This window comes from Spea bombifrons, chromosome 3 (assembly GCF_027358695.1).
Source record: "Spea bombifrons isolate aSpeBom1 chromosome 3, aSpeBom1.2.pri, whole genome shotgun sequence".
NCBI lineage: Eukaryota > Metazoa > Chordata > Amphibia > Anura > Pelobatidae > Spea > Spea bombifrons.
The window spans coordinates 26,208,746-26,230,079 of NC_071089.1; the positions used below are offsets into that span (position 1 = coordinate 26,208,746).

General features: G+C 38.8%; 1 protein-coding gene across 1 annotated transcript in view; it reads right to left on the reverse strand.

Moving 5' to 3' along the window:
* The window catches only part of ACOXL (acyl-CoA oxidase like), a 123,015-nt gene that overhangs the window by 24,242 nt on the left and 77,439 nt on the right, over positions 1-21,334 (reverse strand). The window contains exons 15-18 of the mRNA XM_053460798.1: positions 19,082-19,193; positions 16,031-16,118; positions 5,307-5,377; positions 729-830 (exon numbers count right to left, since the gene is read on the reverse strand). Coding sequence (XP_053316773.1) covers positions 729-830; positions 5,307-5,377; positions 16,031-16,118; positions 19,082-19,193 — 373 coding nt within the window. The remainder of the gene's footprint in view (positions 1-728; positions 831-5,306; positions 5,378-16,030; positions 16,119-19,081; positions 19,194-21,334) is intronic.

Below are 21,334 nucleotides of genomic sequence, written 5' to 3' on the forward strand. Positions count from 1 at the left end.
TGAAAGAGTAAAAAAATGTCTTCAGCAGCAATGACCTAGATGTCAAAGATGTGTCCAGATCCATTGCTGTCGGTTAGACTCAGCACCAGTTTACACCACTTCAGAGCCAGTTAGGAGTGGGCTGATGATGGTCAGATTACTCCTGACCAACCCTTGATGTCCCCCCTCCCAGCTGTCACAGAAAGAGGGATCATCCAAGGTAAAGGGGGAAAAAAAACACACACCTTTTATTAATGAATACATAATTATTGCAACCTGACCAATTATTAGTGGCACTTTAGGTCACTGATTGTTGATCTGTCTCACTAATGAATAGCCGTGGTTTAAATCTTTTTTTTAATTTTACAATATTATTATTCACTCTGCATATTATTAACACTGGTTATTGTTGTGAATTTTGTTGGGCCACATTATCTCAATGAAAAATTTATGTGGCCCACACACATACATTTCTGATGAAGTGGCCCACTGCAGAAAAAAACATTCATGGTTTTTGTTTAGGACAATAGAGAACCTAATGATATGCCCACAGTACCACATGGTAAATATTTCATCGTGTAGCAAGAAGCACATACACATAACACAACTAAGTACATCCTAAAACCACGATAAGACACAACAATCATGCAATACTAAATATGTCAGAAAGACAACATCAGATCAACACTTAAAATAAGTGGAAAAAGATGATTGTTCTAAAAGGAAGCCAAGGGTTTGTCTTCACTTACCTGATTTCTGATCTGTGCGCTAGTTCCTGGTGTGAGATATTTGTGTTCAAGATACCATGCCCTTTCTTGGTATACCAGCTTGGTTCCATATAACAGACAGAACTGCAAAAAAAACAGCTTTATTGTTAATATAGAAGTCCAAAGTACATAACAGATTTATAGGATGTCCAGTAAATGCAGGTTGAATGACCAAAATATGTTCTAAGCGCAAAGAATACAATAACATCCATCATCTAAGAATGATAAGGAAAATCATGGGGAAATAGTTAATACAAATAGTTACATGGGCAATTTTTTAGGTATAATAATCAAGGAGTGCGGCTAGAACGATCCCTCGTCTCATCTTCGATCCTGGACAGCCATTTGCCTCTCATGCATGCTCTGTTATACTATGATCTTCTACTACACACATCATGTTCTGGTATAGCATGGTCTCATACTACACACATCACGTTCTGGTATAGCATGGTCTCATACTACACACAGCATTTTCTGTATAGCATGGTCTCATACTACGCTCAGCATGTTCTGGTATAGCATGGTCTCATACTACGCACAGCATGTTCTGTATAGCATGGTCTCATACTACACACAGCATGCTCTGTTATACTATGATCTTCTACTACACACATCATGTTCTGGTATAGCATGGTCTCATACTACACACATCATGTTCACCCCAGGAAAATGCATGGATCAAGATGACAGAAGTGACAAAGAGAGCATTGCTGTCACAGTTTAGCTTCTTAATTTAGCTAACTCAATGGATTAAAGCAAATCATAGGTAGTGCTGCTTGAGGTTAGAGGCTTGTTTAAGGAAGGAGCTACTTTATCGTATGGCATTTGGGATCTATCACAAAAGGTGGTAGAACAACAATCATATTAGAGGGACAGCTGAGTTTGCTCCTTTCCTCGCAGAAGAAGATGCACCACTGACTTGCTGCTTTAAAATTGTCGGATCATAGTATTTTAGCATGGATTCTTTTTTAGTGGGGTTGTCAGGGACAGTGAATGTCTCTGAAATTTTCTGTCCTTAAGGCTCCACTAAAAAACACAGGCAGAATAAGTTACATGCCAGCAGAGAAGGCTACAACCTAAACAAACAGGAAAGCACTTGAACTTAACGATGTGAATTTAGAACTTGAGATGGCTGCTTTCGGTGGTAAACCCGTAAGGTGGGTTGCTAATATACTGTTTTTCTATCTATAAACTCATTAGCATAAGGTTAAGTTTGCATTTTCTATGCTAACTGGCAAAATGAAACAGAAAATAAATTTTTAAAAATCTAAATATCCTAATGGGTTCTATTTAATAAGCACTGAGATGGGTTAAGATGTGCTTCTGATATCCCTAGCATTTGGCTTACGGTGGCACACTGTGGTAAAGTCCCCTTGGTATCTGCGTATTCATTAAGTTGCTCAAGGCAAAAGGGGAAGCGTGATTCACTTCCTGACACTTCTTAGCCTGAGAAAGTCTAGTTTAATATTTAAATTCACATGGCACAGATCATAGTCAGAGACTTGCTAGCCTGCATACTTTGGCTCCGGAGGTGTGAGATTCTGGGAGCTAGGCCAAATATTTGCTAATCAGATTACCCAAATAAATAATAACAGGCAGAATTAAAATGTTTTGACAGCAGCCACTTCACTAGAGACACTTATTAGAAAAACATATTAGTTTTTTTGCCACTACTATATATTTATAAAAATACACACAGTATGTGCAAACTAAATATTACGAAATAGCAGAAACAAAATAATTTTCTTAAAATTCATATGTGAATTTACACAGGTATGACAGGGAGCCTCAACTAAAATAGCGGAGTTAATGATGGCTTTTGGAATGCCCGTTTTTTTTCTTTCTTTCTTTTTCTTTTCATTTTACAAGAGTTGAGATTGGTAGAGACCTAAATCAAATGTATAATCATATGAGCTTATAGCAAGCATCAATGTTATATATATATATATATATATATATATATATATATATATATATATATATATATATATATATATATATATACACATATATACACACACACACACACACACATACTGTATTTGCTCGATTATAAGACAAGGTTTTTTTGCTCTGAAAAATCACCAATGTCTTATATTCAAGGTCGTCTTCTAATCAGACCTCAAATAGAGGTCTGACTACAAGACTAAGATCCAGATCCCCCGCAGCGCTGCAGGGGACCCGGATCCTTCTCTCTGGCAGCCGGTGGAGGTCTGCGCGTTGTGCACAGACAACCTTCACTGCTGCCGGCACTTCCGCCAGGGCTTCTATGACGGAGTACCGGCATCACATGCTCATTCATAGAAACCGGAAGTGCCGGCAGCAGCAGCACATCGCACAGACCTCCACTGGCTGCCCCACTAGACACCAAAGAATCTGAAGCTCAGGGGACAAGTCTAGGGAAGCACTAGTAAGTCTGGGGAGGGTAAGAGTGGCATAAGGGGGTATAAGGGCTTTCCAGAAGCAGAGTGGCATATAGGGGGTTAAAAAGGAATATCAGGGAGTTGCATATTGGGGGTTAAAATAAAAACCTGCTGGAGATTCTGATATTTATAGGAGATGTACATTTAAATAAAATGGCAAACATTACAAAATAAGGTAGCTATTAAATACAAACGGTTGGATCATCTGACACACACAGAACTCCAGTTTAAAATATATAACAATGTAGCAAACCACACAGCGAGGAAACAGTGCACACTCCCGCGAAAGAATCACTAGCCGGAAGGTGAAGTCATCTATGAAAAGATTTCCAAAAAGTGAAATAAAAGCCCCCATAATGTTTACTTAGTAGGGTTACAGTTATATAAACTGCCAAAGGTCACAAATACAGAGTCATTGTTTCACTTTTATGTTAAGTCGACTTGGGTTGGAAAAGTGTACAATTTTGTTTGTTGCATTAATATTACATAATGATCATGTTTACATTGTTCTGGAGTACAGTCTTTAGCAAGGCCTGCAAACCAGTTTCCTCTTTTTAAATGTCATATCTTCCCCACAATTACTCTTTGCCCTATAACTATATTCCACTGGATCTTTTTAGTGGTAAACACAAATTGCCTTAGACTAACGTTTTCTATTGCATCTTAGCAGTGCACACACATTTGTGTGCATGTGGTTTTGAAATGAGAATTCTGCTGGTGATGTGATCAGAGAAATTTAGTGTCACATAGTATTCAGAAAACAGATCAGAAAAACTAAAGATGTGATTCTACGCATATGCTTTACTTGACATTTTACTTAACACTGTTAAATGCTCCAATAATTACACTTCTACATTCATGCATACATGAAAAACAAGGAGGGACTGTTGTTCATTTAGAATGTTTTAATAACTTTAGTGTTCTGTTTATTTGGTTTTCTGTGTAACTATGCTTTCTCTTTAATAAAAGGTGCCTTCTTTATCTGGTGAATTGTTCTTACTGTACAAGGACATACTTTTAAATCAATACATGCACACACTACCTAACCCTTGACAAGACATGCAGACAGTTTAAAAAAACTCATAACAAAGGGATAGCAAAGCCTGAAACACACTTTTGGTCTGTCTCTATTTTTAAAACTACCCCTCGTCTTATATTCGAGGTCGCCTTGTAATCCAACCTCAAACAGAGGTCTGACTATAAAACTAAGTGACCTGGATTCTCCTCTCTGGCAGTCGGTGTACCTCTGCTCGGTGGAAGTGCCGGGCAGCAGCAGAGGTTGTCTGCCCCTATCTCATGGACATCCACCAGCTGCCCTCACTAGACATCAGGGATTCTCGAGCACAGGGGCCAAGTCTTTGGATGCATTGCCAAGCTTTGGGGGGGGTGTCGCAGAGTGGCATATCTGGGAGGCAGAGTGGCATATCAGGGGGTATAGGGCATATCAGGGGGGCAGAGTAGCAAATAAAAGGAAATAAAAACAAGAAATGCATTTTTCTCAATCATAGCTTTTATTAAATATGAAAAAAATAGTTTACATGTGAATTAATATTTACTACTAAAACTTTTTTAGGTATGAAAACCTAGTTTGAGAAATTTTGTGTTTGAGCTCTTGTACCTCTAAAATATAGCTATTATTATTATGTCATAGTAAAATGAGAAGGCGATTTGAGAAATGCCATTGTGATAAAGAGATAAAAGTGTTGTGTGCAAATGTTAATGTAAATTGCAGGTATTTTATTCTGCAGTTTGTTCATTAAATTATATTAAATAAAGAAAAAATGTGCATATTATTTTTTCACCAATTAATCGATTTATGGAAAAATTAATCTGCCAACTAATCGATTATGAAAATAATTGTTGGTTGCAGCCATACTTATGTACTTAAATGTTTCTTTCTCTTCTCCCCTCGGTATACATACTGGGATCTTAGTAAATCTTAATGTTATATTCTTTCACAGAAGAGCCTGGAATTTTACCCACACAGGCCATCTAATGCTATAACACTTGTCAAAAAAACTCTGCAAACCTCTTAACCACAAAAATGTACTTCCATTTGAGATTTGAAATATATATTCTTTTCATATTTTGCAGGCATATCTTGTATTTATACAAATTCAGTAAAAATGATCTTTACCTCCATTAGCAAGCTCTGATCTTCTGGCACAGGGCAACACTCCACCGCTAATGAGAACTGCTCCAGAGTCACTAGAAGGAAAACAAATAATGACACCGCGTTAAGGGCTGGGTACGTTTGATTAACATTTAGTGTTTATAGAATGTAGCAATTACATCATATCACAAACTGTGCAAACCGTGTTTGGTAATATATGTACACTAGTTCAACGCAATTCCAATAGCAATGCCAACCCAGGTCTTTTGTCTGTAGCCCACACTTGCCTAGCTATAAGCACTAACTGGAACTCTGTAAACATTGTCTGCCAACGACATAGTCCATATTAGCCACTAGGACTAGAGTAAGATGACATGGTTCTTAAGTGTATGCATTCCAAGTATGTTAGTTATATACTCTGTGTACAAAAATACATATATAACATCATTATTTATTGCTTTATATAGTGCCATCATATTCCGTAGTGCTGTACAACTGGTAGACAGGACATAACAAGTAGTATATAAAATAACAATCTGGCTTACAGAAACAGTAGGTGGGGAGGGCCCTGCTCAAACGAGCTTACAATCTAGAGGGAGTTGGAGTGTATAACACAACAGGTAAAGGTAAAGGTGCTGTTATTAGGGATGGAGCAGCCACAATAGTAAAAGTATTGCAGGAGAGGGACTAAGTTGAGCTAAAGGAATATGAGAGGGGGATAAAGTACAATGTTGTAAATGTCCTGAAAGAAGTGGGTCTTGAGGGATTTTTTTGAATGACCAAAGGCAGAAGGCAGGGGAAAGATGTACAGGCTGAGGAAGAGCATTAAAGAGGATAGCGGCAGCCCTTTAGAAATCTTGTGCATGAGAGCTTGATATAGAGGATAGAAGGAGATCATTGGATGAGCGGAGAGACCGGTTAGGAGTGTATTTAGAGATGAGTGAGGAGCTGGGGCTACATCCTCAAAAGCAAATTTGACGGTGGAGTTATAGAGAGAGGTATCGTTGTTAGGTATGACATGGAGATCTGTTGAGAATTTCTGAAGGTTAATAGAGCTAAGGTCTCTGGTTAGGCGAGGTTGGAGTGCAAGGATAGAGTGAGTAGGAGGCAAGGTTAGAGAGCATGATGGGAAGTGGTGGTCTGAGAGGTGGAAAAGGAGAATTAGAGAAGTTAGATGAGAGAGTGTGTGCTAGAAAACAAAAAGGTCCAGGGTGTTACCATCATTATAAGTAGGGGGGTGGTATATAACAGCAGTGGATATTTTTTAAAAAAATACCAAAAAATGATCTACATGAAATTTGTTAATTAGTATAATCCCTGATTATTAAATAAGGTAATATTCTATAAAGTAGATTATTGTACAAACAAAAATCAATTCATGATTTAAGGGTTAAATGCCCCATGATTATCTCTATTTGTGAAGTTATTAATTAAAAAATGGATTTGGCAATGGTGTGTCCGATAGAAATTAGGTCACCATTAGTCAATCTTTATAACATAATTGAACATAGCGTTCCAGATAAGGGGTAAAATATGCTTTATTATCAAAGACTGACACAATCCGTGTCTTGGAATATACTATGATACATGACTACTTCAGGGGCACAGGTGACTGGAAAAAAAATCCCTTTTTGAGCTATGGTTGATTGTAATGTTGAGATGTAGGTTCCCTCTCTAATTCAACAAATTCCTTACTTAGCATGGAGGATAAAATTAGGTTTCCCTTCTTAGAGGTACATTTCCCACAGGCTCAAAATGGAACAGCATATGCCTAATGGCTGTCTGGAAAAAAAAAACCTTTGTATGCATGCCTGAGAAATAAGTTTTCAAAAAGTAATAACTATATTTATCCTACTCACATAAAACATTCAAACAGAAAAGAGCGAAGAGGACTGTCACATTTCTCATAACACATTTGTTTTCGTCAAATAGTTTCTGTGACCTACAGAAACTGTATCCCATTGTGTGACAAAAATAACAGCAATAACAGTCATAACAAGAACTCCCAATTATTCCCAGCTATTGTACCTACAGATACTATAAAAAAAGGTATGGAACTAATATTTTAAGTACCCTAATCAAGGAGGATTTACAGGGTCCCCGATCTCAAACAGATATAATAGAAATTTTATTTCTATATAAATTAATTGGTCAAATTAAATTAAGAAAGAAATAAAAATTTAAGCTACAATAGCTTTTCTGTTGGATTTGACCACATAGGCCAGCCTTCGCCCCCCCACGGGCATCAATGAGCCCTGACCTTCCCGTCGTCAGTTCACCGTTTTGCCTTCTTTGACCACTGCCGAACACCCTACAAGAGATGCAGTTTTGGAGACGCTCTGACCCAATCGTCTAGCCATCACAATTTGGCCCTTGTCAAAGTCACTCAGATCCTTACGCTTGCCCATTTTTCCTGCTTCTAACACATCAATTTTGGGGACGAAATGTTTACTTGCTGCCTAATATATCCCACCAACTGACTGGTGCAATGATAACAAGATATCAGTGTTATTCACTTGACCTGTCAGTGCTCATAATGTTATGGCTGATCGATGTATTTATGATTGCAAGTTTGTATGAAAAACATACATTATGATGATAAAGAATTTAAGAGAAATGTATGTGCCTTATGAGGCTCTCAACCAGCTTTAATTACTCTCTCTCTCAGAAGCCTACCAAGGTTTCTTTTAATTCCCAACCTTTCTTAATAACCTCACCCTTCTTGCACTCAACTTCTAAGAAGTTTGCAAGACTTTTGACTGTATATATTTTTTTTTATGGAAAGGAAAAAAGCTAATAAAAGTGTCTCATTAATCTATGACTTGGAGCCATCATAAAAACCTGTGAATTGGACTACAGTAGAAAATTAGAACTTAATTTGTAAAACCAATTGTAGGCGTCTTGAAAAGTAAACAGTGTAGAGTGGAATACCACTTTCACCACATGGTCACCTAATTATGGTATGTTAAACCTCGTTGCAGGTGAAGTGCTTAAATCTTTATTGTGCTGCATACCAAAGCGGCTTTGTTTACAAGGAAATACTAGATGTGTCATGCTCACAACAGACAGTGTCAGTCTACAACAGAGTATAGCAATGTGTGTATGGGGGAAATACCAGCAGTGAGAAAGAAGACAAAAACATCTCTATTAAACACTAAATTTACTGATCTGGAGAAAGATAAAAGCCCCAGACCTGATGAAGTAGTGTTTAGGGTGCCATACACTTATACCCAGTGAGGTCTGTGGGTAAGTTCTATATGGTAGATAACAGTGGGTTCGTTTAGAGAAACAATATCTGACCTTTAGCACTATTTCAGACTACAAGTCCAATGCTTCTTATTTTCTCTGTGATCTGTTTTGCTCAACCTGCCAACAGTTCAAGGAGATAGTAAGCTCGTTTGAGCAGGGCCCTGCTCACCTGTTGTTTCTGTAAGTCAAATTGTTATGTTACATACTACTTATGTCCTTTCTACCCATTGTACAGCTATGGAATTTGATGGCGCTATATAAAACAATACATAATAATAATAAAAAAAGATATCTGGCTTAGCACTATGGGAGAGGGGCCAGAGGTAGAATAATATTATTATGAAATAATGCAATATTAGTAACAATATACCATTCCCGGTGTATTTACCATCTTAATATAGATCAGCATTCCAATGTTGAGTGCTGAGAGAGGCCTTTCCGTGGTCCATATACGTCTACATTTAATTGAAATGTAATGAAATACAGCCTAACTGTATTACAAAAGCATACTTGGTAAAACTAAGGCGTAGAAAGTTTTATTTCTATTAAATTAATTATATTCTGTGAGTTTATACATACCATATGTCGGTACTTAACATATGCCAGCCACTAACATGTGAAATGTTTCCTAGGGAAAATGGACTGTGTGATCACCCTAGGTACAGTAGGCTGAACACTGGTGATAGCCGAGGGGTAGAACTATAGACAAGACCTTTAAAGAGATGGTGAAAGTGTGCCAAGTATATTGAGGAAGTAAAGTATCTTACTTATATCTTAAACATAAAACACAACCCCTTTTGTTGTGGTGTATTGCTGAAAAAAGTTTATTCGATATAAGAGGGAGTTATCAGAGTCTGCAAGACAGCTGTGGTTTCAACTTCTTGACTTCACTATATATTCTGGCCCATCTCCAATAACCTTCTGCTTCACGAAGAGCATGAGCAGCCCTTTATAGAATAGTTGAATCCATGAGATTTCTTCTAACCCATTAAAATGCAATATGAACATGTTATAATCAATGCATACACTTTATTGGTCAAATGTGATACTTAAAAAAAAATGTTGATCATCTTGACCCTGTATATTGGTAAATAACAATATAATAACATGTCACACTGTATGTGTCCAAATAAGTAACTAATTTTAACAAAAATTGCAATATACTGTACTACTGGATGGAGATGCTCAGCTAGTTGTCTTAATACTAAAGGTACAGGTATTGTCTATTTCAATATTTTAGGATATACAATTCTCATTTAACAAGAAGAGTTTGCAAAAGTTTAAAGTCAACCTTATTAAGTCTGCAATCTATGGCCAGATGTGGAGTCGGTAATCTCTAATCTTTTGTCCTGAAGTTCTCTCACTACCATTGCAAAAATTGCACAAACCTATCAACATGAATCAGCAATTTAACAATAGAGAGAAAAAAACCCATGAAATTACAATACCATTGCAATACACACATTATATATATATATATATATATATATATATATATACCATATATAAGCACACCTATGATACAGCATTTTTTATATATGTATAATATATAAATATTTTACACATACATACATATATATATATATATATATATATTATACATATATAAAAAATGCTGAATTTTATAATATCTTATTTTATTCTGTGTTTAGGATTACTTTATGTACAAAACTGTGAAATGTAGAATTTTGGAGGAACACTCCTACAGTTTCTCTTTTGAATTTACTTAATATGCACCAACTTCTTGTAATATAAATAATGATCACAAAAATCTATATTGAAAGTTCTCATAAAATTAACAAAGGCACTGCCTACCAATACAATTTTATTGTTTTTAATTTACTTTCGTTATGACTGGAACAGAAAAGGAAAGTGATTTTGTAGCTTGGAACAACGTGTTCAAAAATTCCCAATTTGTATTACACGTACAGGGTAAACAAAGGACGTCTGCAGCTTCAAATAGAACATTTCCCCATGCTGTTAGTACATGCTAGAGTGCAGGATGTCATATAGCTTATCATAACAGTTAACTAAATGGAGAATGCAACAAGCGCAGCAAATACCGGATAATATACACTTAAAAATTGCGTTCGTTTTTGCTTCATTCATATAATGTTTTCGCCCTCAGGACAAGTATTTCATGCAGTAAAGTCAACAAGTGGGTGAGGCTCCAAAGCAGGTGCCGCTGTAAGAAAAGTTTAGTAGGCTTAAAAACTTGGCAGCCAGGTCCAAACGCCGCAAGAAATCAGAGAAAGCGTGTCCTCCTCTCTATTAAAAAAAAAGTAAATTCAGGCCATGACATCAAGTATATAAAAAAAGAACGTGAGGTATGCAGAAAAAAGAATATAATTTAATATGAAGCTAATAATTAGACATAAACAGATAGCAGACAAAAATAAAAATATATATTTTTCCCAGATTCAGTGGAAAATTAACTATTACCGGCTGATAAAGTTTGGTGTTATCTTTACCTTTAGGTATGAACATATAGTGCCATTGTATGTATTTTTTGCAATAGGACAAACTATTAGACACATTTCCTAGTGACTCATTTTATCTGGATACATCAGCCATAGCAATTCGCAGTGGTGAATACTGGCCTATGGCCGCAGGTCCTCAGCGTGCTACTTCTAAATGGGCTGTTTGGGAAGATTATAGATTTCCCTTGTCGGTCACCCACTTAGACTACGGAAGTGCCAATCCGGTGCTGGGCGTTATTCTGAGACAGAGCACTCTGATATTATGTCATATTTCGGCACTACGCAGAGGTAAGTCACTCGGGCTACCTGCCATATGGCAGGCATTTTATTTAAACTTGAGTTGAGGTGTCCCTTTTAACAATAGCTCACAGATAAACTAGCAAGGAAGAACAATCAAAAAGATCCTGGAAAAAGGAAGTTAAGATTAAGTGCCTGTACATATACATATATTTATACACACACGAGTCTCAAGTACATATGTTGCTTATTATAATATTTAATTATCATTATAGGATTTGGGAAGGGCAAAATTATAAATAATTTCAGTCATCTCAAAAACATTTTCTCTGCTAACATTATAAGATTGTTAAATGGCTAACAAGATGTCCAACAGGTGCTGGCACTTTTAGGTATATCCAACTAGCCCAGTATACACATAACCACAAATGCACACACTGATTGTTGAGCCACACACCCATTTATCACTAAATGGGTTAAACAAAGTTATCTATTATTAAGCAGACTAAATCCAGCTGCTAAATATTTCAGCAGCTGGTTAGCTCCGCTGCAGTTAAGGTTACAGAGCTATTCTGCTTCCTATGGACTGAATTTACCAGTAATGTCTTAACAACAGGAATAATAATTGGCTCTCTGTCCTACATTCGTATTAGTCCTTTGTGTAATCGTGACAGGGAGACCCCTAAAATAAGGGGCAGAACCGCTGTCAATGAGCCAGGTTAACTGCTACTCCGCGCAGGTTGATTATTTCTAAGTGTGATTACTCAAACTGCTTCATTTTCTCCCCTGGTTTGGTACATTTACCGCGTGTGTTTCAATTTTGGTTTACGTTTGATATATTCATACAAAAAGACATAGTGTAAGCTTGCAAGAGCGCAGAACTCCCTTCTTCAAATACATTATTTCAACCTTCAAGCAATAATTCTACCTGGAGAAAAGGTCTATGGTTTGGCCCACTACAAGTTATCACAAATGTCTAAGACGTTCTGTAAGGTCTACGTTTGTTTGGTCTGAACCAGCATAATGATATGATAGGTCAGCAATATATTTTTTTTTAAAGATAGCTAACATATTCAATAAATCTTTTTTACGAAAACATTATTGGTAATCTGTTCAGTATTTTACATACTACGTTCTATTGAACATTGGACAAATGATACTGAAAACCACATCCACTATATTTATAGGCACAACATGCCGTTCTTCATTTTAATGTTATTTCAGTTGTTCTAAATTGCTTCATCACATTTTAGATGTGTGTTATAAAAGTAATGGTGTATAGTGCATGGAAGTTTGAAACATGACTGCTGGGAGAAGCTGCAGTAACCCCTGGCTCAGGCATGACTCCTTAGCAGGGCCGGACTGGCCCACCGGGATACCGGGAAATTTCCCGGTGGGCCGGAAGGTCCGTGGGCTGGGCGGCCATGAAGACAGCCGCTGAGCTGCCCCCCAGGCTGCCCGAAATATAATCAAATCGGCCGCTGGGTGCTGATGCGGCCGGCCGGCCGGCATCAGCACCCAGCAGCCGTGTGCGATGGCCGTCTAGTGATGGGAGCAGCGTGAGGGGTGAAAGCTCCGCCCCCTCGCACTGACCTTTCACCCCTCACGCTGCTCCCATTACTATGCGGCCATCAGATTGCTGGGAATGTAATCTGAACGGCCGATGCGTGCTGATGCCGCCGGCCGGCGCTGCTTTAATACTTTTTTTTTTACTTTATATGGCAAGCCGATCCAGCTTACCATATAAATAAAAAAAAAGTGTTAAAGCAGCTCCGGCCGGCGGCATCAGCACGCACCGGCCGTTTAGTTTACATTCCCAGCAGTCTGATGGCTGCATAGTGATGGGAGCCGCGTGAGGTGGAAGCTCCGCCCCCTCGCACTGCTGCAGCACCGGAGAACAGTGTGCAGCTACCAGGAAGTCAAGAGAAGTAGAAGGTGAGTAAAATAATGTATTTTTTGTACTGTATAATGTTTTTTGTATTTGTTAAAATACAGGCATGTGTGTGTATGTAAGTGTGTCCCCCTATATGCCACTCTGCCTCCAGAAATGCCTTATACCCCCCTATATGCCACTCTGTCCCATGATATGCCTTTTAACCTCCTATATGCCAGAGTTGCATATAGGGGTATAAGGCTTTTCTGGATGCAGAGTGACATATAGGGGGTCAAAAGGCATATCTGGAGGCAGAGTGGCATAAAGGGGGTTAAAAGGTATATCATGGGGCAGAGGAGCATATAGGAGGGTATAAAGCATATCGGGGAGGCAGAGTGGCATATAGGGGGCATAAGGCTTTTCTGGAGGCAGAGTGCCCCATGATATGCCTTTTAACCCCCTTCATGCCACTCTGCCTCCAGAAATGCCTTATACCCCCTATATGCCACTCTGTCCCATGATATGCCTTTTAACCCCCTATATGGCAGAGTGGCATATAGGGGGTTAGAAGGCATATCATGGGACAGAGTGGCATATATTATTTTTTATTTAATATGGCAAGCTGGATCGGCTTGCCATATAAAGTAAACAAAAATGTCCCATGATATGCCTTTTAACCTCCTATATGGCAGAGTGGCATATAGGGGGTTAGAAGGCATATCATGGGACAGAGTGGCATATAGGAGGGTTGAGGCATATCAGGGAGGCAGAGTGGCATATAGGGGGGTATAAGGCTTTTCTGGAGGCAGAGTGCCCCATGATATGCCTTTTCACCCCCTTTATGCCACTCTGCCTCCAGAAATGCCTTATACCCCCCTATATGCCACTCTGTCCCATGATATGCCTTTTAACCCCCTATATGCCAGAGTGGCATATAGGGGTATAAGGCATTTCTGGATGCAGAGTGACATATAGGGGGTCAACGGCACATCTGGAGGCAGAGTGGCATAAAGGGAGTTAAAAGGGATGTCATGGGGCAGAGGGGCATATAGGAGGACATAAAGCATATTGGGGAGGCAGAGTGGCATATAGGGGGCATAAGGCTTTTCTGTAGGCAGAGTGCCCCATGATATGCCTTTTAACCCCCTTTATGCCACTCTGCCTCCAGAAATGCCTTATACCCCCCTATATGCCACTCTGTCCCATGATATGCCTTTTTAACCCCCTATATGGCAGAGTGGCATATAGGAGGTTAGAAGGCATATCATGGGACAGAGTGGCATATAGGGTATAAGGCATTTCTGGATGCAGAGTGACATATAGGGGGTCAAAAGGCATATCTGGAGGTGGAGTGGCAAAAAGGGGGTTAAAAGGCATATCACGGGGCAGAGGGGCATATAGGAGGGTTGAGGCATATCAGGGAGGCAGAGTGGCATATGGGGGGTATAAGGCATTTCTGGAGGCAGAGTGACATAGGGAGTAAAAGGCATTTCTGGAGGCAGAGTGGCATATAGGGGATTAAAAGGCATATTATGGGGCAGAGTGGAACACAGTGTGTTTCTCGGGTGTGTATAAGGGGTGCGTGTGGGTATAAGAGCTTCACCGTGAGATAAACTATATGGGGCTGGTCTCCAAATTTTTCCAGGGCTGCTTCTCAGTCCCAGTCCGGCCCTGCTCCTTAGGGCACAACAGCTAAAGCAGCCATGGAGGTCACTGGCACCACCTCCTTCGTGGTCTATGCGTCAGACTGTGAAGTAAGAATATCTAGTGGAATTGATACGCATACAAAAAAGTCAATTTTCTTCCCTAGCCGATTGTTGGAGATAACAATCAGCAAAAACAAATGACCAGAAAACCTTTCACTTTGTGTCCTTAGGACCTCCTTGCATGAATACTGGTAGGAGAAAAAAGTGTTCATTGCTTTTTGACAGCATTGACTGAAACGATCAAAGATCCTCTCCTGTTTATACGAGGATAACCTGAAAACTGAAGCCCTGTTCTATATATGCATTCCAACCCTACGTTTTATAGATGATTTCTATTTACTGAATTTGATGGATGTTTTCAAAGAAAGGCCGTCAGTTCAACCTGAACGATTACTGTTCTTGTCCTTAGGTTACCTCGAGCACTGTTTAGATCTGTCCTGTGGTGTTGTTGGCGATTTGCCGTAGACCTGATTGATTTCAGCTATATATGTAGATTACCACTATTGATCAAAATGGTTATACAACTGAAACATTGTATGGGTATGTTGTGATACACAGATCAAGATTCAATTTTCCTGTAGTCAAGCATTTTGTAGCATTTCTATACCATTTAAAGCATATAATTTGTAACCAGATTAAAGATATTATCAATTTTCATTATTGCATAATTACGTTGTAAGTACGTTAATATAGATTTTTTTACCTGTAATTGAAAAACAAATAGCTATTTACCTTAAGAAGCCCCAGAGATGCAGACTATCAACCCCTATGTGCATTGCTGTTTGTGCGGGTTTTCTCTACTTAAACCTTTCAGTGCAAACCACGTATGTGATACTAGTGGACCCTAGAAGCCAACTATGTATCTCATATGAGGTGGTATACTAGGGTTTGCCATAAAGCGGTTTCTGCAACGTAGATAGAGCGCACAAGACAGCTACAGATTGGTCACAAGAATGACATCCAGTCGCTGCCTTTAGAAGCTTTCTTGGTTTTTATGCCAACAAAGTATTCCTGGCAAAAATGTCAAGTTTACGGAATATTGTTCAAATTCCCATTCTTTGAGGTTATAACCTTGGAAAAGATGGATGGGAAAATGTGGATCTTATTGTAAGGAACTGAGAAAGGGCTGTGTTGCACACTTATTTAATAACAAACTGTATGACCTGCTGGACAGATGGCATGTAAAATGCAGAAGCTACTGACCCCTGTGGATGTGAGCCAAGGCCAGTGTGACAACATGGTGGAGGCATGAATTCCAGGCACTGAAAAACTCTTCCTTCTGGGTCATTACCTGACATGAGAAAATGAAAATGCACAAAATTAGTAACTAATACCACTAAAACTTGAAATGCTGCATGATGAGTTTTTTTTCCCTCCAGTTAGAACTTTAAGAAGAGTGTTAATCGAGACTAACCGAATACCACAAAAACTGGATAGATTTGGAATTGTTAAGAAAAGTGCAGCAATGTTAAAAACATTACTTTACATCATTCTTTAAAGAACAATACAGTGAAATAGCTACCATGTACTATTTAATGAAACCAATGGCAGTCCAATAAATGCCAGAACTGTGTCTAGTAGTCTTGTGAAAGGTAAAACGACTATGAACACCATAGTATATTAACATAACACATTACATAAAGTCAGATTTTATATGTAATCTTAAAATCGAAATAACAAACCGCGTATGTTTTCTTACTGGTAATAACTAGTCATCAAGATATTGACAGCACGTTAGCATTTCTTAAATATGGTCCACATTAGGCCCGTCTACCACCAACTAACAAAGGTGCTTATTGTCAGCAATCATCTTCTGTTATAGTGTACTATAATATCGGTTGGTATAAAACTACCCCATATTAATGAAATCCCTACAGGAGCACAGGAGTACAAATCAAACTAGCGCAACAAGGTGTTCTTTTAACCAGACTTTTTATTACCCTGTATTCATCACTACTAGTGCAGTCACCACGGCAACTAATCCTAATTGACTTGTACTGCTTTGCGCAAAAATTGTACTTAATACTTGATCCCCCCTGTTTACTGGCATCAGACACCGCAGAAGTGCAATGCTGTATTTTTACAATGGGAAGGCTAATTCTTTCTTCCCTGGCTTGACACTAAATTCAACAATGTCTGTCACAGTGTGTTATTTGCAGAATAACAAACAAACAATGACCTAAGTTGATCTCCCTCAAACAGCTACCGTATTACTGGCAAACAATACAATTTCAGATGATATCAGGCTTCGTTTAATTTCCATAAACATAGATCTTTGATCTAATGTTGTACCTCAAAACAAGTGGAGTTTCTTAAGATGCAAAGATTTAGTGTAAAAATATACCGTAATACGGATGGCATCTTTTAAACAAGCATGTAATGTAATTTTATTTCTTTAGTGTTAATCGAAACAGTAGAATAAATGTGTTGGATTGCTACAGTCTTTTTTTTTTTCTAAAGGGACTGTAAAGTGTGGAAGAAGCGAATAAAAAAATATTTGAAATTAATAAATCAATGTGCTTTATTTATGTCTGGAAACCCAAAAACTAGTTATACATTAAAAATGATTAACAACCACTCTCATTTTAAGAGCCGGTGGTTTACACCAATTCTAAATGAGCTTCTAAATATTGCTTATCTGTAAACACTATTACGTAGTTTTATCCCAAATTGTGAAATGTGGGAATGGGGAGAAGTGACAGGTCTAGTGCTTTCAATGCAAGCCAGGGGCATGCTAAAGTGTGTGCGTGGCATCCAGGTGTATGTAAATGTATGGTGTTAGAGTGAGTGTGTGTGTTAGCGTATGGCATTGGAGAGTGTGTTTTTGCATGGTGTTTGTGTGTGAGGGTACAGTATTAGCGTGTTAGACAACGCTCGAAAGAGCAGAGGTGTAGTCAGCAAGTCAGGTCGGTATTAGAGAAGCAAAACAACTAGTCAGGTCGGGACCAGAAGAGCACGAAAGACAGCCGAATCAGGAACCAAGGAGCTAGGTCAAGCAAACCGGTCAAAAAACAGATAAACACAATCAAAGTAGAGCAGAAGCAATAACACAAACTCCTGTCCTACAGAGTCCTTAACAACCATGCACCACCTTATATCTCATAGCATGGGATAGCATCCTATCCACACCTAAACGCCCACTTCGTTCATCTCACGACCTTGGTCTCTCTTCTACCATCATTACCTCTTCCCACGCCGGCATCCAGGATTTACCCCTTGGTGTACCCCTCTGGAATTCAAGTACCCGTTCTGTCAGATTTTCATATGGAAATGGAAAAGCTCTCCTCTTTCGAGAAGCACACAACCTTTTCTCATAACACTCTCAGCCAGCATCCTGTCTAAGCCATCTAAACAACCTCGACAGCTCATCCTGACTCAACAAACACATCCTTATCCAAGCAGTCCTCCCCTACTTCTGTTTAATGTAATATTATCTGTATCCAGACAGGAAGATTGGGGGTGATCACAGAGCGTGCTCTGACTGCTATTTAGCCTCCACTGTCTTCCCTTCCTTTACTGCCCTACTTTCCGTTCCATGCTATATGGGCTTATGTGCCTAGTCAGAGGTTGTACAAGTGCTTGATTCCTGTTGTTGAGAAGGCTGCACAAGGAAGTGTTTTTCTACCTCTGTGCTGTGTGGTATATGTAATATAATGTCACAACAGATTGGCAAGTCATTGACTACACATGTGCTCTGCCTATTTTAGATTAGGTGATATAATGCGATGCCAATGCTTAATGTGAACAGGGTATGACATCATAAAGGAATATAATAGAGTTTTTTGTTTTTATGTTACGATTTATTCATGTTGAGATAGAAAAAACAGTTGGGCACAAGAAAAGAGGGTCCTATTTGTATAAGTGCCCTGGGCTCCTAGCTCCTTAATCCAACTTGTGTGTTAGTTATTGGGGGAGACACAGAAGAAACACTACAAACAGGCAACACAAACCCTATGCTAGATACTGATGCAGAGGTACTGATAGACTGTCCCTGGCCACATTTTCTGTTGGATTTCAGTATTACTTAAACAGGGCTATTTGGGAAAAAGCCCATAGAAGGTACTAAGGTTCTCCCAGCAGGCCTGTATCTCTAGGATGTGGATCCACTGGATGTCGGCTTTCAGCAATGGCAACTATAAATATGCCATTATGGTTTATCATTAAAATGTTTCTTAAATAGTTTGGCAAATTTTACAATGCAATTATGAAGCTTTAAGCAAAGCTATTAAGTAAATATAAAAGTGTACACATTACCTTGCGGTAGAGTCTGGCTGCCAACCCACGCTGTAGTACTCTTTCCCGAAAATTAACAGCTTTTAAAAGAAAAGTCAAGCTACTAATTTTGTCCGAGCTGAATGCCAGAAAGCTGCAAAAAAAAAAAAAAAGGAATATCATTAGTAAAATAAAATACATTTTAAATAGCTGGAAGCTGACCTGTGACAAAAATATATATTTATATTTTTTTTATTAAGAAGGCATACATAATGTTCTATTAACATACTTTAAACATGTTTATATACACCGATCAGTCATAACATTATGGCCACTGACAGGTGAAGTGAATAATCTTGTTATCATGGCACCTGTCAGTGGGTAGGATATACTAGGCAGCAAGTGAACATTCTGTCCTCAAAGTTCATGTGTTAGAAGCAGTGGTCAGTACCTATGAAAAGTAGTCCAAGGAAGGAAAAGCAGTGAACAGGCGAAAGGGTCATGGGCAGCCAATGCTCATAGATGTACACAAGGAGCGAAGGTTGTTCACAAAGTGTGGGTTCAAGTGACCCACAGAGGCAGGAACAGAGCAGGGTCAAGTAATGCAGGGTCAAGTAATGCAAGGTTATGTGACCCCCACGGGCTAAAGTGAAGCTGCTGGCAGCAACACGGTGATAAGGGGATCAATGAGGAGGAGCAGAGAGATAAAGAGAAATGAAAGAGATCAGATAAATAATAAGAGGAGATATAACGAGAAAAGGGGATCAAAGGAACGGGGAGGGAGAAAAGGGAAAGGTAGGGAGAAAATGTAGGGAGAAAGGAGAGGGGCAATAAAGAGGAGAGATAAAAAGGAGATATACAGAAAGGGAGGAAAGAGGATGATAGATAAAGAGAAAGGTGGTAAAATAGAGAACAAATAGAGGTAAAAAGAAAGGGAAGAGAAACAGAAAGGAACGAGATTGAAAGAAGAGAAAAAGAGGAGAGATAATGAGAAGGGGTAAAGAGAAAGGAGAGAAAGAAAAGGGGGACGATAAAAGGGGGAAGATAAAAGAGAAACGCGAGAGATAGAGGGAAAGTGCAGGAGAGATAAAGAGCAAAGGGAGAGCTGAGATAAAAAGAAATGGAAGAGATAATGAGAAGGGGAGGATCAAGAGCAGACCTGAGACCACTGTAGGTGCAATTTGTGTGCAGGGTAAGTCCTGCGGATGCAATCTGGGAAATCCTGTGAGTGCAATCTTGGTGCTTGGGTAAATCCTTTTAAAGTTAAAATGGGATGTTTAAAGCAAATAGACTTGGTTTCATACTTAAAAGAGGTTGCTGGAAATTGAATTGAATTTAGAAATGTTGCACTAATATTTGTGTGTGTGTGTATATATTTGCACATCTCCCAAAGCAGACTCCGCTACCATAACATCTGCTGTGGGCTCTGGCCCCGGGTTTTTTGGAGACCTAGCAATAACCCCTTAACAACAATGATGCCACATGTAAGAAGAACTTGCACAATGGCCAGATATGTATCAATTCCCTTAGAGCAGCGGTTCTCAACCTGTGGGTCGCGACCCCTTTGGGGGTCGAACGACCCTTTCACAGGGGTCGCTTAAGACTATCGGAAAACACATATTTCACAATATATAATTACATAATTTTATGGCTGGGGGTCATCACAACATGAGGAACTGTATTAAAGGGTTGCGGCATTAGGAAGGTTGAGAACCACTGCCTTAGAGGTTGACTTTACTGCATTTCCCAGAGTACATTAAAGGACACAACAGAAGATATAGGAATCACACAAAATACTTTAAGTGGCCAAGACAAAACTGCCTAGTCTCATAGCAGTTCAGATAAGGACATTTCAGGTAATAAATCAGCGTTAGGAACAAAGAAGATATTTGGCACACAGTCATACAGGGTACTTCCTCTGTGATAGTAGAATCACCTTATGTTAAAAGGTGGAACATAAGATTCTATGTGATGGAACAGAGCCAAGGAGCATTCTCTGTCACCTAGCAATGCAAGAGAAAATTATAGAGAACCTTATATCCACTACGGCTTAAATTGAGTTGATGACGGATTATGTTCATGTCATACTCAATAAGATAACAGATTTGCGATGCTGGAACAAACCAGTACGTAGGTCATTAATAAACTGAGGCTACATTGAATTCTGACATTTCTCAGTTAAGTTCTAAACCTACGTATTAAAAGGTTGAAGGCCCACATTAACAAATACACATATATATATACCGTAAATGCATCATTCTGTTGAACAAATTTTGTTGCAATGACTCCATCCCC